The sequence below is a fragment of the Poromitra crassiceps genome, assembly GCF_964638095.1.
Source record: "Poromitra crassiceps genome assembly, chromosome: 10".
In the NCBI taxonomy this organism is placed as follows: domain Eukaryota; kingdom Metazoa; phylum Chordata; class Actinopteri; order Beryciformes; family Melamphaidae; genus Poromitra; species Poromitra crassiceps.
The window spans coordinates 54,334,505-54,359,436 of record NC_139631.1 but is presented as its reverse complement, the minus strand read 5'-3'; the positions used below and the strand labels follow the sequence as shown (position 1 = coordinate 54,359,436).

Here is a 24,932-nt window from a genome sequence, read left to right as displayed (position 1 = left end):
ACACACGTAAATGCATTTGAGTTTTATTGTAACTGCCATGTCACAATCCAGAACTCTTGTACAAAGACAAATCGTATAAAAAACAATACAAACAATGTCAGCTCAGATGCAGTTCTCTGACCAGACAAGATCTTCAGCCTAGCTCACCAGTCTTTAGAAATAATATGGTCATTTTCAGGTTTGAACAATATATACTGTATCTGGTAAACAGTGATTCTAATCATTTTGGAAGTTGCCACTAGCATTTTGTGCCAATATTCAGTTTCTTTAGATGTGACCATTTTCATGCCCAAAATTTAGCAGAAAATGCAAGTATAATAATATTAAGTCTAATAATTGTCATATATTTGGTCATGTGGAAACTTGTCAAAATGGTTCAGGTCATGTTAAAGCTTCTCATACAATCAGTGTAGTAGCAATAAATATGTCATCAAACTACATAAGTGGTATGATGGACCACATCTGATTTTTAATGGAGATGGAGAAAAATCAGCAAACCAATATATAGGCCTAACTGCAGTCCCAAGCTTCCCCTGTGGCCTCTGAGCATGTCAGTCTCTGTCCTGCAGTTAGTCCTCCCGGCCTTAGGAGGTGCGTTGAGCGTGAATACATGTGGGGCAGCAGTGCAGCGAGTCATGGATGAAGACATCACATTCTACACAGAAGACACTCGTGCATGACGGACAGGTGAACACCTGGACAGACAGACAAACAGAGAGGGAACAGGAAAAGACTGATGAATAGAGGTTTGGAAAAAGCAGCTTCCAACTACATCAAGTATTAATTAGGTCTCTAAGCCAGTGGCTGTCACACATTTTTATGTCAAGGACCCATAAACTGACACAAATTAGACCTCGGACTCGCATCTGATAAGATTTGTGCTTTGAGATGTTTTAGTACAGAAAGTGTATGAAACAAACCCATGACCAAAATAGTCATACATTCATCCACATACCCCTAGGGCTACGTGTGTCCAAGTTTGGGAACCACTGCAATTCAATTAGCAGATACTTTTGTCCAAAGCGACTTACAATAAGCGAGCTACTGTAGCTAGTGTACAATCAGATGAACAAGACAGTGACGAGGAAGGTACCTCAGATACTGAGGTTAGCTAGCTAACAAACTGACATCATCTAAACAGAAAATCCATCAGATATATATCAGTGATGAAATGATCAGTCGCCAGTCAAAAACAACATAGAAATTAACCGTCTGTTCAAATCTGTTGAGACAGTCATACATTTGAAAACTTAAAACAGCTCTTCTTAGGTGCTGTTGCCAAGAGCTTGACTCACACTTTTCTCCTTGAGCTCTCCTTGACAAGCTTGACAGAACCTGAAACAAAAGAACACAAAGGGATGTTTGAGTCAATAGAGAACAGCAGGATGACGTCTTTTTCTAGGCTTACCCAGAAATTGCCGCCATGCTGGTTCATAAGGGGAAAAGAGCCGCCATGCTGGTTCATAAGGGGAAAAGAGCCGCCATGCTGGTTCATAAGGGGAAAAGAGCCGCCATGCTGGTTCATAAGGGGAAAAGAGCCGCCATGCTGGTTCATAAGGGGAAAAGAGCCGCCATGCTGGTTCATAAGGGGAAAAGGCTATGGGATTTTAGAATGGGTATTTGGGTTAAATGCATGAAATGAGGTCTGTGGTTATGAGGTCTGTGGTTATGAGGTCTGTGGTTATGAGGTCTGTGGTTATGAGGTCTGTGGTTAGCGCACACTTATGGGAGTGGAATTTGTGCTCAGCAGGATCATCACAAACGAGGAACACTTTTATGAAAATCACATTAAAAAACAAATAATTTACACGTCAAAACAAGTCATAACAGTGGTCCTCGTTTGTGAAGATTATCCTGCTGAACACAAATGATCACTGTAATAGGTAGCGGGGGTTTGTGCAGTGCAGCGGGGGGCAGCCTGTGTGTGTGCCCTGGTCCTGGAACAGGAGAAACACACCTGGTCCTGGAAGAGGAGAAACACAGCGATCTTTGCAAATATCGAGTTTTGAAATGCGTGTTTCAACATTTCGACCCAGTGATCCTTTGTATCGACATTAAAGGAAGCTATTCACATATTTTTGTAAGTTTTGGTTGGGTATTTTGCAACTACTTTAACATAGACGGTGAATGGAAACAGGACTAATGTGACTGTGTGTGTGTGTGTGTGTGTGTGTGTGTGTGTGTTGGAGCCACCTGTCTCCTTGGTGCTGCTCCACTGGACTCTCTGTAAAGGCTTGGAGGGGGAAAAGGTGGTGGAAGGATCTGGCCAGGTGGGGGGCCGACACCAGAGTCAAACCTGGACAGTGGAGACACAGACACACACACACACACACACACACACACACACACACACACACACACACACACACACACGCACACACTTCAGTAAGTAGTAAGTACAGCAATTGAACAGACAATGATGCACAAGCGTTTTTTGCAAATTGCCATTTATGGATGAGTGGTAGGAGTTTTTTGAGCTGTGAATCATGCTAAGCTACTCTAGTGGAGTCCCAGGATGAAATACTAAATTATTATTATTATTATGAATTAGCATAATATGTCCCACAAGCATTCAGAGAAGTGACAGGTCCTCTCAGACGTACCGCAGATCTTACACTCCACAGGAAGCTCAGTGTACTTGGCGTGACACTGAGGACAGAAGTAGCCTCCGAGAGACAGAGCTGGCTCACTGCTGCTGTCCAAGTGCCTGCAAAACACAGCAGATAACATCAGAACACAGACTGCCTGCAAAACACAGCAGATAACATCAGAACACAGACTGCCTGCAAAACACAGCAGATAACATCAGAACACAGGCTGCTCACAGCCCAGACAGTTAGTTTAATAACACTTACGACATGCTGAATGAAGGCTTGGCGTCCTGGTCAGCCAGAGATGCGATGGTGTGCTGGGGGAAACCTGTGGAGACACAAGGATCAACTAAGTACAAATATTTGTTCAAATCAAAACATTCAGAGACCCTTTTGTATGTTTTTGAAAATACTGCACATTGTGATTTGCCACCGGGTGGCGCTAGCTTGTGGGAAAGGGGGTTAAATAACGTTCTGAAGCTAGCTTGTGGGAGAGGGGGTTAAATAGCGTTCTGAAGCTAGCTTGTGGGAAAGGGGGTTAAATAACGTTCTGAAACTAGCTTGTGGGAAAGGGGGTTAAATAATGTTCTGAAGCTAGCTTGTGGGAAAGAGGGTTAAATAACATTCTGAAGCTAGCTTGTGGGAAAGGGGGTTAAATAATGTTCTGAAGCTAGCTTGTGGGAAAGGGGGTTAAATAATGTTCTGAAGCTAGCTTGTGGGAAAGGGGGTTAAATAATGTTCTGAAGCTAGCTTGTGGGAGAGGGGGTTAAATAACGTTCTGAAGCTAGCTTGTGGGAAAGGGGGTTAAATAACGTTCTGAAGCTAGCTTGTGGGAGAGGGGGTTAAATAACGTTCTGAAACTAGCTTGTGGGAAAGGGGGTTAAATAATGTTCTGAAGCTAGCTTGTGGGAAAGGGGGTTAAATAACATTCTGAAGCTAGCTTGTGGAAAAGGGGGTTAAATAATGTTCTGAAGCTAGCTTGTGGGAAAGGGGGTTAAATAATGTTCTGAAGCTAGCTTGTGGGAAAGGGGGTTAAATAATGTTCTGAAGCTAGCTTGTGGGAGAGGGGGTTAAATAACGTTCTGAAGCTAGCTTGTGGGAAAGGGGGTTAAATAACGTTCTGAAGCTAGCTTGTGGGAGAGGGGGTTAAATAGCGTTCTGAAGCTAGCTTGTGGGAAAGGGGGTTAAATAACGTTCTGAAGCTAGCTTGTGGGAAAGGGGGTTAAATAATGTTCTGAAGCTAGCTTGTGGGAAAGGGGGTTAAATAACGTTCTGAAGCTAGCTTGTGGGAAAGGGGGTTAAATAATGTTCTGAAGCTAGCTTGTGGGAAAGGGGGTTAAATAACGTTCTGAAGCTAGCTTGTGGGAAAGGGGGTTAAATAACGTTCTGAAGCTAGCTTGTGGGAAAGGGGGTTAAATAATGTTCTGAAGCTAGCTTGTGGGAAAGGGGGTTAAATAACGTTCTGAAGCTAGCTTGTGGGAAAGGGGGTTAAATAATGTTCTGAAGCTAGCTTGTGGGAAAGGGGGTTAAATAACGTTCTGAAGCTAGCTTGTGGGAAAGGGGGTTAAATAATGTTCTGAAGCTAGCTTGTGGGAGAGGGGGTTAAATAACGTTCTGAAGCTAGCTTGTGGGAAAGGGGGTTAAATAATGTTCTGAAGCTAGCTTGTGGGAAAGGGGGTTAAATAATGTTCTGAAGCTAGCTTGTGGGAAAGGGGGTTAAATAATGTTCTGAAGCTAGCTTGTGGGAGAGGGGGTTAAATAATGTTCTGAAGCTAGCTTGTGGGAAAGGGGGTTAAATAACGTTCTGAAGCTAGCTTGTGGGAAAGGGGGTTAAATAATGTTCTGAAGCTAGCTTGTGGGAAAGGGGGTTAAATAATGTTCTGAAGCTAGCTTCTGGGAAAGGGGGTTAAATAACGTTCTGAAGCTAGCTTGTGGGAGAGGGGGTTAAATAATGTTCTGAAGCTAGCTTGTGGGAGGGGGTTAAATAACGTTCTGAAGCTAGCTTGTGGGAAAGGGGGTTAAATAATGTTCTGAAGCTAGCTTGTGGGAAAGGGGGTTAAATAACGTTCTGAAGCTAGCTTGTGGGAGAGGGGGTTCAATAACGTTCTGAAGCTAGCTTGTGGGAAAGGGGGTTCAATAAATAACGTTCTGAAGTTAGGCTACATTTTGGCAAAGGAAAAAATGCGTGACCACTTTCAAAGGGGTCCCTTGACCTCTCACCTCAAGATATCTATAAGAGTCTCCCCTTCACCAGACATGCCCACTTTACGCTAGTCCCATGCAGTGTTTTGCATGCAGTAAAATGTGTTATTTTCGCCTTTTCGATTTGAATATTTCTACATACTGGGGTACCTAAAGTCCTGGAATTGCATAAATTGCTTCTTCTTTTTTTCAACCTTTATTTATTCAGAGGAGTCTCACTGAGAGCAATGCTGTCTTTTTCAGGAGTGCCCTGTTCACATTCACACACACATTCACACATGGAAGCTGACCAGTACCACCACAGTCTGATCTGCTGGCCACTGGAGCGGTTGGGGTTAAGGGCCTTGCTCAAGGGCACCTCAGTGGTGGGAATGAGGGAGAGGCAAGCTGAGACTCTTGTGGATTCAATGAGCCGACTCTATTCCTGTGTGATGATGCTAGTCATCATAGTAGCCATTTCTTTGTAGTGATCCCATTTTTCAAAACTCAACCTTCACTGTATCAAATGAGTCACGTGACTTTTTCATTACATCACTGCCCCAGAAGTGAGTTCCCCATTCATTTTCTCCATAGACATTTAAAAAATCCTTATATAACGAGTTTTAAGGCTGGAACCAAGCCAACCCGTGACCTACTGACTGAGTGAGTGAGTGAGTGACTGAGTGAGTGAGTGACCATAAAACATTCGGTTTGGTTAAGGGAAAACAATGGAAAATTCGATTCCGCCCCCCGGATTTGTGAAATGTGTGGAGAAAATGAACGGGTAACTTACTTCTGGGGCAAAAGTCACGTGCCTGTTGAGCTCTATTGTGACCTGTAGGACAGGCGTGCCTCATGTAGTTCACGGGCCACATGGGACCCTATTTGGTCTCAAGTGGGCCAGACAAAGAAAATCAAAGAGAGGGAAGTGACCGCCTACTTCCTGCTTCAGCGCTGTACCAGAGATTTTCATCCGCCATTTATTTTCCCATAGATATTTCATAAAATGCGTATAAAAATAGTTTTACAGGAAAGAGGAGAGATCGCATAACATTTCACTGTGACCAAAATGTAAAAAAAAAAATGCAGGTTTAAAGTTTTGGTCCGAGTGAAATGTTCTATGGTCTCTCCCGATTATAGCGTTAGCTGAACCGTTTGGTTCGTCGAAGTAAAACTATTTTATAAGCATTTTACGAAATGTGTATGGGAAAATAGATGGCGGATGAAAATCTCTGGTACAGTGCTGAAGCAGGAAGTGACGTTCCAATGGCCTGCATTTATATAGCGCTTTTATCCAAAGCGCTTTACAATCAGTAGGTACATTCACTCATTCATACACTGGCAGGCTGCCACGCAGGGTGCTGGCACACCATCAGGAGCAATTTGGGGTTCGGTATCTTTCCCAAGGAGCCTTCGACATGCAGAGTGGAGGAGGCGGGAATCGAACCACCGACATCTTTTATCCAAAGCGATTAGTGGACGACCCGCTCTACCTCCTGAGCTATAGCTGCCCCATCTCAGGCAGCTACCATAGGCCTATCATATCAAATGTACTGTCTGTAACTGTAACTATATTTTCACACTCTGCAAAGTCATCCTGTGGGCCCGATTGGACCCTTTGGCAGGGCAGTTCTGGCCCCCAGGCCGTATGTTTGACAGCCCTGCTGTAGGATCATCACAGCCTCATGAAACTTTACAAACACAAACTAGAGAGCTACGGCGTTCAGTGGATGTAGGGCTTTAGATTGCCACCAAATCACCGGGGGGGGGGGGGAATGCAATTCTCACTGAAATCTCCAAATGCCAAAAGTTTTTGATACCAAATCGCAGCATGAATGTTTCTAATGTGTTCCTCCTTGTCATGGTGTCTTAATGTGGTATTTTAGAAGGATTTTTCACCATTTTTATCAATTCTCGAGTGGTCAAAAATGGTTAAATCCCGCACCAAATCTGTCTAACAAATGGTAGCAACCCAAAAATGGCTACAACTTATGAGACATAAGTGAACATGGGGGATGGCCTTCATATGCTTCAATCATAATGGTCTAAGCCCTTATACATAAATACTAGGGGTGGGGGAAAAAATCGATACACCACAGTATCGCGATATTTTGCCTGACGATATTGTATCGATATTTGGACGCCAAGTATCGATATTGCAAAAAAAAAAAAAAAAAAAAAAAAAAAAAAAATTGCAGGCCATGCCAGGCCACCGGGCTACTATAAACTTTAGTTCCAAGGCCAGCAGTAAACAAACGGTAGCATATTTTCATTTTGTTTTAACAGTAACAGTTTTGTCATAACAGTCATTTACAAATTCCCCAGTTACTGAATGGGCTGCACAAAATGTTTTGTGTAAGTGAAGTGAAGTTGCAAAAACTACATAAGTACAGTAGTCCACACACACATCCAGTTAAGGTGGACTGTAAGTAGACTGTAACAAACAGTTCAGTTTGTCAGGTGCATGCAACTATGACATGACTTTATGAAAGTTGTTGGTCTGTCTACTTGACAATGTTGCTGCAATAAAATGGTTGAAGTCAGATGTACAGACTGAAAAATTGTTCTTATATAAACCAGATGTTGACAAAGTTTTCCTTTGGGGACATCATTTGCAGTTGAAAAAGTAAGAAATCGCAATATATCGAAATATCGCAATATTCAATATATCGCAATATCGATATATCGCAATATCGAAAATATCGCAGTATCGCAATACTATCGTATCGTGACTCAAGTATCGTTTCAGTATCGTATCGTGGGCATCTGGTGATTCCCACCCCTAATAAATACATTTCAATATTTAAATAGACGCCTAACATTTATTACAGTTTCTCACAGATTTATGACTAGACAACCTGACACAGTGCTAAACTGCATCTCAAATTAATCTTCAAGTCAAGTCAAGTCAAGTCAAGTTTATTTATATAGCACATTTCATACAGGTGAACTGTAGTATGAACTACATACTTCAGGTTCCCAGCTTTCAGAAGAGGTGTACCACTTCTCTATGGCATCAGCCTAAAGGTCTTTAAAAAGACAGAAATTGGTGTCTGGTAGGGAGGCCGGATTGGTATGTTTGGTTTATTGGGCGATCATTTTTAGTTGCTAGATACATTGTACGCAACTTTTGTTCACTGTATGAAAAAAGATACATTTGGATTTTATTTTGATCACAAATTTGAATCTGAAATGTTGAAAAGCTGTTCTTGATTATAAATGATCTATTCAATAGTTGCAGCCATACCACTAAAGTCATCTTTGGATGTTAGAGTGAAATACAGAAGGCAACAATGATTGAAAAAGGCAACAAATGGCAGCCGAAATTGAAATGGACTATGGTGCGTAAAATATATATACCGGTAGTATATATATTTCAGAGCCCTCTGTGCATAGTGACCATGTGTGCATACTGACCATGTGTGCATACTGACCATGTGTGTGCATACTGACCATGTGAAAAAAAAAAAAAATTGGACTAGGTTTGGGTGGAATTCGTTCCTCCTCGCCCCACTCCATTGCACAGCCGACTAACGTGAGGTGGAGCTTCATATAGTCTCTAGTTTTCTGGCTGGGCACGGGCCTTTGTGCCAACAAAACTGTTTTAAACATGGGAAATTCACACCGGCATGCGCCGGGGACAGCAGTGTTGGAGAGGAGACACATTGAAATAAAGAGTTCATTGAGGAGAACACGTTGTCTTTCGTATTTTCTGCCATAGGCATTCATTTTGTAAAAAAAAAAAAATTGAAAATTGAAAATTGAAAATTTTCTAAGTATTAATATGATCGATAATCGATAATTGATCGTTAATTTTCACCGATTATCGATTTTGGAAATTTTTCAAAATGAACATCCCTAGTGCATACTGACCATGTGTGCATACTGACCATGTGTGCATACTGACCCATGCGTATTAAGGAGCATTCTGAGGAGGAGCTGGCCGGAGGGGGCTTGACATGGAACATCAGTAGCTCTTTGAAGTGGCTCTCGTCCAGGATGACGTGGTACGAGCCTCCAGTCTCCCTGGTCAACACCGTGCACACCCGAACCTCCGCTGACAGCCCAATCACCGACACCCGGATCTTCAGAGTTTTCAAGGTCTGAGAGAAGATCAACAGAGTGACGAGAACTGTGGCCGGAATTTTTTTTATTAAATACATTTTTTTAAACTGTGTCATAGTTGAGTTGGGGGGGGAGAGACAGCAGTTCTTTGTGCATTGATCAGGTTTTTTGGGGGGTCTATTCCACTGAGCGATGTTGTAATCTGGATGGTTGAAGAAGTGAGCGTACCTTGATCAACTCGTAGATGTTGGCTGGGTCACACGTGGTGAGGCTGCTGAAGATGATCAGGATCTCCCGGCTGGTGTGTCCAGGCATGTGTCTTCATACGAGGAGGACAGACGTGACATGACACTGGCATCATAGTAACAACAACTCAAATGTGACAGTGTCTGTGCGTCAGTGTCTGTGACTCAGTGTCTGTGCCTCAGTGTCTGTGCCTCAGTGTCTGTGCCTCAGTGTGTGTTTGGCTGCAGAAAGGACGTACTTGAGAGTCTGCATGGCCAGGCTGAGAGAGTTGTATAGAGACGGCTCTCCAACGCAGGCAGAGTCCAGCGCTTTCTTCAAGGCAGTAACGTGCTTCCTCGGGTTCCCTAGGAGTAAAGCACAACAGCAACTAACAATGCATCAAAGCTGGCCTACGCAAGTTCACGTCAGTGTGTCAAATAGGCATCAAGAGGTATGTAGTAAAGAGGTATGTAGTACTCATCTTTACATCAAGAGGTATGTAGTACTCATCTTTACATTAAGAGGTATGTAGTACTCATCTTTACATCAAGAGGTATGTAGTACTCATCTTTACATCAAGAGGTATGTAGTACTCATTTTTACATCAAGAGGTATGTAGTACTCATCTTTACATCAAGAGGTACGTAGTACTCATTTTTACATAGAAACATAATACCGGTAGGTGTGTTGCTGAAGGATTCTGGGGCTTTTGAGGTGTGTTGCTGAATTATTCTGGGCAAAATATCCACATTTGAGAGACTGTTAGAAACTTTTAGAATTCTACACACTATAATTTGCAGGCAGCGAGAGTGTCCTCTAGGGGTTCAAACCCGCTTTCACACTTTGGCCTGCCAAGCCACTCCAAAGTGGCTGATTTCGTCTACTGTTACGTCACAATTAGTAAATGGTAAATGGACTGCATTTATATAGCGCTTGTATCCTTTTCCGAAGGCGGCCAGCCAGCTGCCACGCAGGGTGCTGGCATAGACATCGGGAGCAATTCGGGGTTCAGTGTCTTGCCCAAGGACACTTCGACATGCGGACTGGAGGAGCCGGGGATCGAACCACCAAGTTTCTGATTCGTGGACGACCCGCTCTACCTCCTGAGCCACAGCCGCCCCAATTAGCCTCTCCCCAGACTCAAATATTACGTTCAATCGCTGCGCTCCGCATACTACATACTGTAGGTAAGTCTGTGCCACTTCACAGCCACTGCTGGTTTTTGAAGGCAGGTTGAAATTGAATGAGTGACAGGTCGTAGCACCAATGGGAGCGGTTCGAAAAATGGGCTGCGCCTCCTGTGTCGTTTGATCGCAAAGTCGTTACTGATTGGGGAGGACTGAAGCCATCACTGGCCAATCACTGGCCAAGTGAACGGTTCCCTCCCATAACCAGCCGGCTGAGGGAAAGTGTCCAGACCCAGAGAGAGATCTGGAGCATGCAGTAACGTAGTGTATCAGACCCAGAGAGAGCTCTGCAGCATGCAGTAACGTAGTGTGTCAGACCCAGAGAGCTCTGCAGCATGCAGTAACGTAGTGTATCAGACCCAGAGAGAGCTCTGCAGCATGCAGTAACGTAGTGTATCAGACCCAGAGAGAGCTCTGCAGCATGCAGTAACGTAGTGTATCAGACCCAGAGAGAGCTCTGCAGCATGCAGTAACGTAGTGTATCAGACCCAGAGAGAGCTCTGCAGCATGCAGTAACATAGTGTATCAGACCCAGAGAGAGCTCTGCAGCATGCAGTAACATAGTGTATCAGACCCAGAGAGAGATCTGCAGCATGCAGTAATGTAGTGTATCAGCGTACGAACTCTCATGGGTCTGGCCTTGAGACTACGTCACAACACCACCCCCCTCCCCTTTAGCTGTTAGCTAACCTTAGTTAGCTCACGTTAGTTACATGGCAGTAAAACGCTACTGAATGCCCAGTTTGATATAACTGTCAACCAGTTTGAGTCACGCTCTTTCCATAAAGCCCACCAGCTTTGATATCTGTTGGCTAGTTGTTGATATTTCTAACAATATTGTGGCTCTAAAATAACGTTGTTATCGATGCGGGGAGACTGTCATGGCGGCGTAACTGTTTCCGCTATCTGAGCGGAGACAAAGAGTATAGTGAAGACAAGAGGAGATGCTCTTCTGCTTCTTTGACAACAGCGCCTGCAGTCATATTGTGTTGCATTGGAACAAACTAGCAGCTGGACTCTGCTGCTTTTGTTTTTATCAAGCAGGAGGACGTTTGGTTTAGTATGAAATGATGAAGCTCACCTGCCAGGTCACTCAGCTTCTCAGCCCTTTTGTTCTTTGTGATAATAAGACCCACCTAAACACACAGAAACACAAGACAGGCTGTTAGGACAGAAACACACCTAAACACACAGAAACACAAGACAGGCTGTTAGGACAGAAACACACCTAAACACACAGAAACACAAGACAGGCTGTTAGGACAGAAACACACCTAAACACACAGAAACACAAGACAGGCTGTTAGGACAGAAACACACCTAAACACACAGAAACACAAGACAGGCTGTTAGGACAGAAACACACCTGAACACACAGAAACACAAGACAGGCTGTTAGGACAGAAACACACCTGAACACACAGAAACACAAGACAGGCTGTTAGGACAGAAACACACCTGAACACACAGAAACACAAGACAGGCTGTTAGGACAGAAACACACCTAAACACACAGAAACACAAGACAGGCTGTTAGGACAGAAACACACCTAAACACACAGAAACACAAGACAGGCTGTTAGGACAGAAACACACCTGAACACACAGAAACACAAGACAGGCTGTTAGGACAGAAACACACCTGAACACACAGAAACACAAGACAGGCTGTTAGGACAGAAACACACCTAAACACACAGAAACACAAGACAGGCTGTTAGGACAGAAACACACCTAAACACACAGAAACACAAGACAGGCTGTTAGGACAGAAACACACCTGAACACACAGAAACACAAGACAGGCTGTTAGGACAGAAACACACCTGAACACACAGAAACACAAGACAGGCTGTTAGGACAGAAACACACCTAAACACACAGAAGCACAAGACAGGCTGTTAGGACAGAAACACACCTGAACACACAGAAACACAAGACAGGCTGTTAGGACAGAAACACACCTAAACACACAGAAACACAAGACAGGCTGTTAGGACAGAAACACACCTGAACACACAGAAACACAAGACAGGCTGTTAGGACAGAAACACACCTAAACACACAGAAACACAAGACAGGCTGTTAGGACAGAAACACACCTAAACACACAGAAACACAAGACAGGCTGTTAGGACAGAAACACACCTAAACACACAGAAACACAAGACAGGCTGTTAGGACAGAAACACACCTGAACACACAGAAACACAAGACAGGCTGTTAGGACAGAAACACACCTAAACACACAGAAACACAAGACAGGCTGTTAGGACAGAAACACACCTAAACACACAGAAACACAAGACAGGCTGTTAGGACAGAAACACACCTAAACACACAGAAACACAAGACAGGCTGTTAGGACAGAAACACACCTGAACACACAGAAACACAAGACAGGCTGTTAGGACAGAAACACACCTAAACACACAGAAACACAAGACAGGCTGTTAGGACAGAAACACACCTAAACACACAGAAACACAAGACAGGCTGTTAGGACAGAAACACACCTAAACACACAGAAACACAAGACAGGCTGTTAGGACAGAAACACACCTGAACACACAGAAACACAAGACAGGCTGTTAGGACAGAAACACACCTAAACACACAGAAACACAAGACAGGCTGTTAGGACAGAAACACACCTGAACACACAGAAACACAAGACAGGCTGTTAGGACAGAAACACACCTGAACACACAGAAACACAAGACAGGCTGTTAGGACAGAAACACACCTAAACACACAGAAACACAAGACAGGCTGTTAGGACAGAAACACACCTAAACACACAGAAACACAAGACAGGCTGTTAGGACAGAAACACACCTGAACACACAGAAACACAAGACAGGCTGTTAGGACAGAAACACACCTAAACACACAGAAACACAAGACAGGCTGTTAGGACAGAAACACACCTAAACACACAGAAACACAAGACAGGCTGTTAGGACAGAAACACACCTAAACACACAGAAACACAAGACAGGCTGTTAGGACAGAAACACACCTAAACACACAGAAACACAAGACAGGCTGTTAGGACAGAAACACACCTAAACACACAGAAACACAAGACAGGCTGTTAGGACAGAAACACACCTAAACACACAGAAACACAAGACAGGCTGTTAGGACAGAAACACACCTAAACACACAGAAACACAAGACAGGCTGTTAGGACAGAAACATCGTAACATCGTATATTATTTCAACCTTAGGTGATGTAATGCACCCCTGCATGGTGCACACAAAATACTTAATAGAGATGGGCATTTTGAATAAATTTTCATAATCGAAATTTGGGGAAATTAACGATTATCAATAATAATAATTATATATATATATATATATATTTATTTATTTATTTTTTACAAAATGCCTATGGTAGAAAATACGAAAGACACCAAAAGACAGTGCTGCGGCTCTACACTAGAGGATTGGGGATTCAAAAGCAGGTACATTAGACGTCTGTTCAGATGTGCGTTTACTGCAGGGGTTGAATCCCCCATCCTTCCGCCCACGTCGTCTTTTAACTCGAAACTCAGCTTTTCTGTCAGTGTCTTCATTTCTGCTGAGTGCTGATCTCATCACCTCATACTCCTCAAACTAGTTACATTATTCTTATATTCTTGATTAATAAGTGAATCTATAAAGTGTTCATTGATTAGATTTTCATAAGTAATAAATGATGGATACACCATCTCTAAATTAAGTATTTTATCAATTAAAAACCAGTTATGTAGGAGTTGTTAATTGTTCATAAGATAATTTAGAAAGTGTAAGTTAATGCAATCTTCGATGTAAATTTTTTGCATGCATTTATCCATATAATGATTTAGACATGCACTAATGGTTAGTGATTGTGTTATAGATGTCTTATAAAAACTAACTAATGCTTCATAGCGTGCAGTTATTATAAAATGTTACCAGAATCATACCTGACTGATGGGATTTTGGTCAAAATACTCCTCCACAAAAGCTTCCATCAGCTGAGGAGGAGAAGAGAGCAGTGTATTTGATGATGCTTCAAAGCTAACATGCTACAGGGACTAGCAGTCATAATGGCTGAAGGTCCTGGCTGGCTCTGCTACCTTCAGCGTGGAGGTGAGACGGTTTGGCTTCAGGTCCTGGTCCTCCATACTTCTTGAACAGTCGATGACCACATAGAGGTGACGCATCTAAAGCAGAGGACATCCTTAATGGTCTGAAAGTGGTGCTTATTGATACATTAATGGCGCAAACACACTGGAAACGGAAGTGATGGCGCACGTCAATTCAGTTTGAGCAGGAGCCTGGTCATTCACAGCAGAAGCAGCCTGTTTTACTCCGTGCAGCTCACAACTTGTACTGACTTCCTGCCTGGCTGCACACAGCTCGCTCAACTGTCACAGCAGGCTGCGAGCCGCCTATGCCACAGCGCCCGCTCAAATCTGTTAACCCATTGATACCTGATGCAGCATTTGCGTGTATATCCCTCATTTGTGTGTGTATCCCTTTAAGACCGCGAACCATCTTAAAGGGATACACACACAAATGCTGCATCAGGTATCAATGGGTTAAGATAAGAAATGTAACTGCCTGACGCTTCCAGACGCTTTGCCTGGCTTCTGCGTATAGCTTCTGTTTCCAGTGTGTTGGCGCGGTAATGCTGCCTACCACATAGAGTAATGCTGTGCTCCACTCAAAGCCAGAAGCTTGGTAGGTTGTAATTCCATCCTCGGTGTGTTCTAGTGGTCCAGCTTGAGAAAAACAAACACCCGCGAGATGGAATTTGCCCAACATAAAAATAAAATAAAAAAATCATGTAATAGCTAACATTATGCCAATGATATTTCACAATATTAGCTAACTAGTTAGCAGCACAGAGCATTAGCAACTGTATATGCAACTTTTTAATTTGTTTCAAATCTATATGTTTAGCAGTGTTTCCGTTAGACAAGAACGGTGCCGGACAACGTGTCTGGCATGATTTCAGTTTCCCGGACAATTGGAATAAATACCGGACACATATTAGATCTGTGTTTATTGAGCTTAAAAAAAACAATTGATAGCAGGTTATCTATCTACTATCTATTACTGATCCTAAAAACTAAAAACACATCTTTTCAGGCTCCATCTGGAGCCTTCTTGAACAAACATCTTTCTCTCTCTCTCTCAAAAAACAAAAACTTTACCACTATTCCTTCAGAAGTTGTAGCTGTCATAGACTGTGTTGCATAGTTAATTTCTCTATTGCTGACAAAAATGTGTTATTGTAAGTCGCTTTGGATAAAAGCGTCTGCCAAATGACGTAATGTAATGTATATATAAAATTTAGTATGTGGACTTTGTTTCAATCAGAATCAGCAGTGTTTCCCCTACCATTCTACAACGACGCCACCGCCAAGCCAGAAAGAAGAGAAAAATAAAAATAAAACGTCTATGAAGCAGCCCACCATTATCATAACTTATTTGACAACAATGTATTTGAGGAACATCTCATGCAGGTGACTTTTCAAAGACACTTATGGACAGCAAACTGATACATGGAACAAGGGTCTTTTAAGAGGCAGGTTGAGCCCACTCACCATTCCAAGCCTCACTTGTCCATGGCTCTCTGTGACTCTAAATGGAATAAGTTGAACAAGAACATTTTGAAATCATCATTATCTTCTAGGTTTTGACATGGAGAGACAGATAATAACTATTATTATTTCACAAGTCACACACCTTTTCCTTTTGGACTGGAAGAGGATTTCCTCCACTGTGGCTTTAAGTGAGCCAGATTCATCCTCCTTCAGCACTTCCCTATGTGAGAACATATTCATGACATACTGTACCACAACACTCATCACTTCCCTATGTGAGAACATGACATACTGTACCACAACACTCATCACTTCCCTATGTGAGAACATATTCATGACATACTGTACCACAACACTCATCACTTCCCTATGTGAGAACATGACATACTGTACCACAACACTCATCACTTCCCTGTGTGAGAACATGACATACTGTACCACAACACTCATCACTTCCCTGTGTGAGAACATGACATACTGTACCACAACACTCATCACTTCCCTATGTGAGAACATGACATACTGTACCACAACACTCATCACTTCCCTATGTGAGAACATGACATACTGTACCACAACACTCATCACTTCCCTATGTGAGAACATGACATACTGTACCACAACACTCATCACTTCCCTATGTGAGAACATGACATACTGTACCACAACACTCATCACTTCCCTGTGTGAGAACATGACATACTGCACCACAACACTCATCACTTCCCTGTGTGAGAATACATGACATACTGTACCACAACACTCATCACTTCCCTATGTGAGAACATGACATACTGTACCACAACACTCATCACTTCCCTATGTGAGAACATGACATACTGTACCACAACACTCATCACTTCCCTGTGTGAGAACATGACATACTGTACCACAACACTCATCACTTCCCTATGTGAGAACATGACATACTGTACCACAACACTCATCACTTCCCTATGTGAGAACATGACATACTGTACCACAACACTCATCACTTCCCTATGTGAGAACATGACATACTGTACCACAACACTCATCACTTCCCTATGTGAGAACATGACATACTGTACCACAACACTCATCACTTCCCTGTGTGAGAACATGACATACTGCACCACAACACTCATCACTTCCCTGTGTGAGAATACATGACATACTGTACCACAACACTCATCACTTCCCTATGTGAGAATACATGACATACTGTACCACAACACTCATCACTTCCCTATGTGAGAACACAACATACTGTACCACAACACTCATCACTTCCCTGTGTGAGAACATGACATACTGTAGCACAACACTCATCACTTCCCTATGTGAGAACATGACATACTGTACCACAACACTCATCACTTCCCTGTGTGAGAACATGACATACTGTACCACAACACTCATCACTTCCCTGTGTGAGAACATGACATACTGTACCACAACACTCATCACTTCCCTATGTGAGAACATGACATACTGTACCACAACACTCATCACTTCCCTATGTGAGAACATGACATACTGTACCACAACACTCATCACTTCCCTGTGTGAGAACATGACATACTGCACCACAACACTCATCACTTCCCTATGTGAGAACATGACATACTGTACCACAACACTCATCACTTCCCTGTGTGAGAACATGACATACTGTACCACAACACTCATCACTTCCCTATGTGAGAACATGACATACTGTACCACAACACTCATCACTTCCCTGTGTGAGAACATGACATACTGTACCACAACACTCATCACTTCCCTATGTGAGAACATGACATACTGTAGCACAACACTCATCACTTCCCTGTGTGAGAACATGACATACTGTAGCACAACACTCATCACTTCCCTATGTGAGAACATGACATACTGTAGCACAACACTCATCACTTCCCTATGTGAGAACATGACATACTGTACCACAACACTCATCACTTCCCTATGTGAGAACATGACATACTGTACCACAACACTCATCACTTCCCTGTGTGAGAACATGACATACTGTAGCACAACACTCATCACTTCCCTATGTGAGAACATGACATACTGTACCACAACACTCATCACTTCCCTGTGTGAGAACATGACATACTGTAGCACAACACTCATCACTTCCCTATGTGAGAACATGACATACTGTAGCACAACACTCATCACTTCCCTATGTGAGAACATGACATACTGTACCACAACACTCATCACTTCCCTATGTGAGAACATGACATACTGTACCACAACACTCATCACTTCCCTGTGTGAGAACATGACATACTGCACCACAACACTCATCACTTCCCTGTGTGAGAAGACATGACATACTGTACCACAACACTCATCACTTCCCTATGTGAGAATACATGACATACTGTACCACAACACTCATCACTTCCCTATGTGAGAACATATTCATGACATACTGTAGCACAACACTCATCACTTCCCTATGTGAGAACATATACATGACATACTGTACCACAACACTCATCACTTCCCTGTGTGAGAACATGACATACTGTAGCACAACACTCACCACTTCCCTATGTGAGAACATGACATACTGTACCACAACACTCATCACTTCCCTGTGTGAGAACATGACATACTGTACCACAACACTCATCACTTCCCTGTGTGAGAACATGACATACTGTACCACAACACTCATCACTTCCCTATGTGAGAACATGACATACTGTAGCACAACACTCATCACTTCCCTGTGTGAGAACATGACATACTGTACCACAACACTCATCACTTCCCTATGTGAGAATACATGACATACTGTACCACAACACTCATCACTTCCCTATGTGAGAACATGACATACTGTAGCACAACACTCATCACTTCCCTATGTGAGAACATGACATACTGTAGCACAACACTCATCACTTCCCTGTGTGAGAACATGACATACTGTACCACAACACTCATCACTTCCCTGTGTGAGAACATGACATACTGTACCACAACACTCATCACTTCCCTGTGTGAGAACATGACATACTGTACCACAACACTCATCACTTCCCTGTGTGAGAACATGACATACTGTAGCACAACACTCATCACTTCCCTGTGTGAGAACATGACATACTGTAGCACAACACTCATCACTTCCCTATGTGAGAACATGACATACTGTACCACAACACTCATCACTTCCCTATGTGAGAACATGACATACTGTAGCACAACACTCATCACTTCCCTGTGTGAGAACATGACATACTGTACCACAACACTCATCACTTCCCTGTGTGAGAACATGACATACTGTACCACAACACTCATCACTTCCCTATGTGAGAACATGACATACTGTACCACAACACTCATCACTTCCCTATGTGAGAACATGACATACTGTAGCACAACACTCATCACTTCCCTGTGTGAGAACATGACATACTGTAGCACAACACTCATCACTTCCCTATGTGAGAACATGACATACTGTACCACAACACTCATCACTTCCCTATGTGAGAACATGACATACTGTACCACAACACTCATCACTTCCCTGTGTGAGAACATGACATACTGTACCACAACACTCATCACTTCCCTGTGTGAGAACATGACATACTGTACCACAACACTCATCACTTCCCTATGTGAGAATACATGACATACTGTACCACAACACTCATCACTTCCCTATGTGAGAACATGACATACTGTACCACAACACTCATCACTTCCCTATGTGAGAACATGACATACTGTAGCACAACACTCATCACTTCCCTGTGTGAGAACATGACATACTGTAGCACAACACTCACCACTTCCCTATGTGAGAACATGACATACTGTACCACAACACTCATCACTTCCCTATGTGAGAACACAACATACTGTACCACAACACTCATCACTTCCCTATGTGAGAATACATGACATACTGTACCACAACACTCATCACTTCCCTATGTGAGAATACATGACATACTGTAGCACAACACTCATCACTTCCCTGTGTGAGAACATGACATACTGTAGCACAACACTCATCACTTCCCTGTGTGAGAACATGACATACTGTAGCACAACACTCATCACTTCCCTATGTGAGAACATGACATACTGTACCACAACACTCATCACTTCCCTATGTGAGAACATGACATACTGTACCACAACACTCATCACTTCCCTGTGTGAGAACATGACATACTGTAGCACAACACTCATCACTTCCCTATGTGAGAACATGACATACTGTACCACAACACTCATCACTTCCCTATGTGAGAACATGACATACTGTACCACAACACTCATCACTTCCCTGTGTGAGAACATGACATACTGTAGCACAACACTCATCACTTCCCTGTGTGAGAACATGACATACTGTACCACAACACTCATCACTTCCCTGTGTGAGAACATGACATACTGTAGCACAACACTCATCACTTCCCTATGTGAGAACATGACATACTGTAGCACAACACTCATCACTTCCCTGTGTGAGAACATGACATACTGTACCACAACACTCATCACTTCCCTATGTGAGAACATGACATACTGTAGCACAACACTCATCACTTCCCTATGTGAGAACATGACATACTGTAGCACAACACTCATCACTTCCCTGTGTGAGAACATGACATACTGTACCACAACACTCATCACTTCCCTATGTGAGAACATGACATACTGTACCACAACACTCATCACTTCCCTATGTGAGAACATGACATACTGTACCACAACACTCATCACTTCCCTATGTGAGAACATGACATACTGTAGCACAACACTCATCACTTCCCTATGTGAGAACATGACATACTGTACCACAACACTCATCACTTCCCTATGTGAGAACATGACATACTGTACCACAACACTCATCACTTCCCTGTGTGAGAACATGACATACTGTAGCACAACACTCATCACTTCCCTATGTGAGAACATGACATACTGTACCACAACACTCATCACTTCCCTGTGTGAGAACATGACATACTGTAGCACAACACTCATCACTTCCCTATGTGAGAACATGACATACTGTAGCACAACACTCATCACTTCCCTATGTGAGAACATGACATACTGTACCACAACACTCATCACTTCCCTATGTGAGAACATGACATACTGTACCACAACACTCATCACTTCCCTGTGTGAGAACATGACATACTGTAGCACAACACTCATCACTTCCCTATGTGAGAACATGACATACTGTACCACAACACTCATCACTTCCCTATGTGAGAACATGACATACTGTAGCACAACACTCATCACTTCCCTATGTGAGAACATGACATACTGTACCACAACACTCATCACTTCCCTATGTGAGAACATGACATACTGTACCACAACACTCATCACTTCCCTGTGTGAGAACATGACATACTGTAGCACAACACTCATCACTTCCCTATGTGAGAACATGACATACTGTACCACAACACTCATCACTTCCCTGTGTGAGAACATGACATACTGTACCACAACACTCATCACTTCCCTATGTGAGAACATGACATACTGTAGCACAACACTCATCACTTCCCTATGTGAGAATACATGACATACTGTACCACAACACTCATCACTTCCCTGTGTGAGAACATGACATACTGCACCACAACACTCATCACTTCCCTGTGTGAGAAGACATGACATACTGTACCACAACACTCATCACTTCCCTATGTGAGAACATGACATACTGTAGCACAACACTCATCACTTCCCTATGTGAGAACATGACATACTGTAGCACAACACTCATCACTTCCCTATGTGAGAACATGACATACTGTAGCACAACACTCATCACTTCCCTATGTGAGAACATGACATACTGTAGCACAACACTCATCACTTCCCTATGTGAGAACATGACATACTGTAGCACAACACTCATCACTTCCCTATGTGAGAACATGACATACTGACTGTACCACAACACTCATCACTTCCCTATGTGAGAACATGACATACTGTACCACAACACTCATCACTTCCCTATGTGAGAACATGACATACTGTACCACAACACACTGCAGCACATTCACTGTGGGTTTCTCCACGTTTCACGGCTCTCACCATGTCCTTTCATAGCCTCCTTCCCACCGCTTGGCTCTCTCTGGTTCTTCATCCATTATGAAATTCAGCTGAGTAACAAGCATACAAGAGCTGCAGATGAACATAATCACAAAAGCGGTTAGTTATCGCATTTACACCATTTGATCCAGGCTCCCAATGTACGACCAACATACTAACCCTAAAGTCATGTTTAGGGGGTTGTTTTTGTTTGAATATTAATTTGTGTCTGATATGGGTTTCTCCCCCCCACAAAAAAGTGTAATTATCTTGATAAAAAGTGGCATCTACTCCTTCTCTCTCATTAAAAATTCCAGAGGGGAAAAAGGTGTTCTGCTGAACACAGGATGTCTCCTAGCCCCATATGTTCCCCTGTTCTCCATTCCTCTGTGATCCACTCTGAATCAGGGTCACAGTGTTCCATAAGGAAATTGGGGGGGTCGAGCGTTTAAAACGCTCTCCTACACGTCTTGATCGCAGATTCAAAGATATAATAATCTCCCTACAGAAGCCAGTAATATAGGTGGGCCGTTAAAATGATATTCCTGCGTGAAACAACCGTTTAACCTGTGCCAAATTTAGGAGAGGAGAAGCGTCACAGTGCCGACAGGAACCTTGGGAGTTTGAGTATTTCATGACATCCCAGGTGGGCGTATCCATGTCTGCAATGTTGTTTGCTCGCTGCGTGCAAGCGGTGCACCATGTTAGATCAAACACACCCTGCTGTAAATGCAGCACAGGCTGCGGAAAGACTGCTTTTAAACGGTTGTATCATTTTAACGGCCGCCTAAATTACTGGCTTCCGTAGGGAGATTATTATATCTTTGCATCTGCGATTGGATGTCCGAGACGGGTCGGAGAGCATTTTAAACCCCCACCCCCCAATTTCCTTATGGAACACTGTGTGACCCTGATTCAGAGTGGATCACAGAGGAACGGAGAACATATGGGGCTAGATGTCTCCTACTACACTGTATCCATTCTCAGGGTGTATGTGCACTGGAGGCTTCAAGTTCACACATCACACTTCTGAATATTGGACAGAGTTTGGTGCTGCTGGTTAATGCTTTCACTTTTAACCTTCTTGTTTGCCCCATTTGAGTGTCGCGCCAGACTCCTTTCAAACATCTGTCAGTTTCACTGTAACAAAGGGCACGGATGTCAGTACTCGTGCTAATAGATCATGAGTTTAGTCCATTACGAAGCGTTATTAGCCACTCGTCAATCCAGCATACGATTCATTCAAGCCTGTTATGTTCAGGAGTTTGTACATTTGCTAATAAGCAAGTCAAAATTTAATTCCCAGACTAACGTTATACTGAATGGAGTTTGGCGTGCGGCTGTCGCCATATAGAGCAGAATGTATCATTCAATAAAGTGCCACTAGTATCAACACAGCACGAAGCGAAGCTTAGCTGTAAACCTAACTAACGTTACAGTTAAATCATTCAGAACACCATTTAACTTGCGGAAATACAATTCCTCTGACAGTAACGTGACGTGCCCGTTACTTTGACATTAGATAACGTCACTAACATGTCATCTAGTAACGTATGTTTATAATTTAACAGGGAAAGCTCCACAACATACCAACGGAACACGGGGCCGCCGGGAAGCTATGCAACATTGTTTTTTTCCGGAAGGAAACATCTTCTTCTTCTTCTTCTTTTGCGTTGGTTGGCAAAGAACTTTCGGGTGCATTACCGCCACCCACTGATCTGGAGTGTGGACTAAAATCTATCTGTAATAATCATGAGTTTGTTTACTGCGTCGCGCCATGCACCGGGTCCGCCTGGTGCTCGGGGTTCTGGAGGGGGTCTCGGCCGGGGGTGTGGGACCCGGGCAGGGTGAGGGGCAGGGCGGGTGGTGGCAGCCTGGTGGTGGGAGTGGCTGGCCTGGGTGTCTGCCCAGCAGAGGAGCACTTAGCCTGGGTGGTGGCAGTCTGGAGGTTGGGGTGGGTGGCCTGGGTGTCTGTGCCCAGCGGGGTGGTGCCGCTGGCGGCTCTCTCCTCCTCTCCTCTCTTCTCCTCTCCTCTCCTCTCCTCTCCTCTCCTCTCCTCTCCTCTCCTCTCCTCTCCTCTCCTCTCCTCTCCCCTGCCCTGCCCCTCTCTCCTCCCCGCCTCTCCCCTCCTCCCCCTCTCCCCTCCTCTCCTCTCCCCTCTTCTCCTCTTCTCTGGTTCCCCCCACTCTCCCCCTCTCCTCTCCCCTCCTCCCCCCTGCCCCTCTCTCCCCCTCCTCTCCCCCTCTCCCCTCTTCTCTGGTTCCCCCACTCTCCCCCTCTCCTCTCCCCTCCCCTCCCCTGCCCCTCTCCCCTCCTCTCCTCTTCTCCCCCCCTCTCCTCCCCTCTCCTCTCCCCTCCTCTCCTCTTCTCCCCTGCCCCTCTCTCCCCTCTCCCCTCTCCCCCTCCTCTCTCCCTCTCCCTCTCCCCTCTTCTCCTCTTCTCTGGTGGTCGCGGTCGCCTTTTATACACGCCCCAAACAGCGCAGGACAACGTGATTGGCTGGCTCAGATTTGAACAGATCTGAGCCAGCCAATCGCGTTATCCTGTGATGACGTAATGTCGTGTGCCCCATGACGGATGGACCATATATGGACTTCCTCCCCCCGACTGTTACTCTGCAGAAACTACAGTAACAAAATCACGAATTGCTCTGTTTTTGGAGCTCTGCATGTCTGTGTTTGTCTAGTTAACGCGTTAACGTTAGCTAACGGCTAACATTCGCTAGTTAGCCAACCAACCAGCAGCTAACATTAGCTAGCTAGCTAGCTTACCGGAAGCGATATTTTTTTCGGATGATGGCGAAGGCATAACCCGCCCCTGGCCCTCTCTGCCTCTGATTAGTGGCAGCGTTATAAACCATAGATATGACTATATTAAAAACATAAACACACTGGCCTCTTTCATGCAGGCTAGCAAGCGTAACTGCTGTATGTCTGTCTGACCCACTGAGTCTGACGGTCTGACCACAGACTGTAGAAAGAGATGTAATGCAG

At 43.8% G+C, this 24,932-nt stretch overlaps 1 protein-coding gene across 2 annotated transcripts; it reads right to left on the bottom strand.

Moving 5' to 3' along the window:
* Window positions 1-102: 102 nt before the first annotated feature.
* On the bottom strand, window positions 103-23,662 carry gtf2h2 (general transcription factor IIH, polypeptide 2). 2 transcript variants are annotated; one of them, XM_083644043.1, is made up of 15 exons: window positions 23,530-23,662; window positions 21,943-22,032; window positions 15,974-16,051; window positions 15,832-15,868; window positions 14,356-14,442; window positions 14,203-14,253; window positions 11,331-11,385; window positions 9,322-9,427; window positions 9,066-9,156; window positions 8,680-8,875; window positions 2,856-2,919; window positions 2,604-2,707; window positions 2,194-2,296; window positions 1,296-1,335; window positions 103-695 (listed from the first exon to the last, which is right to left on the bottom strand). In XM_083644043.1, exons 2-15 carry the CDS (start codon window positions 22,023-22,025, stop codon window positions 585-587), a joined length of 1,206 nt encoding a protein of 401 aa, XP_083500169.1. In that variant the 5' UTR covers window positions 22,026-22,032; window positions 23,530-23,662; the 3' UTR covers window positions 103-584. The 2 variants fall into 2 exon arrangements, with proteins under 2 accessions (XP_083500169.1, XP_083500170.1); XM_083644044.1 differs by having other exon boundaries at window positions 21,943-22,010; window positions 23,530-23,535.
* Window positions 23,663-24,932: the final 1,270 nt, after the last annotated feature.

Coding starts and splice junctions, on each gene's coding strand:
- gtf2h2 (XM_083644043.1), bottom strand. CDS start 22,025: ATGCTTGTTACTCAGCTGAATTTCATAATGGATGAAGAACCAGAGAGA. Junction 16,052..21,942: donor GGAGGCTATGAAAGGACATG/GTGAGAGCCGTG, acceptor GTTCTCACATAG/GGAAGTGCTGAAGGAGGATG. Junction 2,297..2,603: donor TGTGGAGTGTAAGATCTGCG/GTACGTCTGAGA, acceptor TCCACTGTCCAG/GTTTGACTCTGGTGTCGGCC.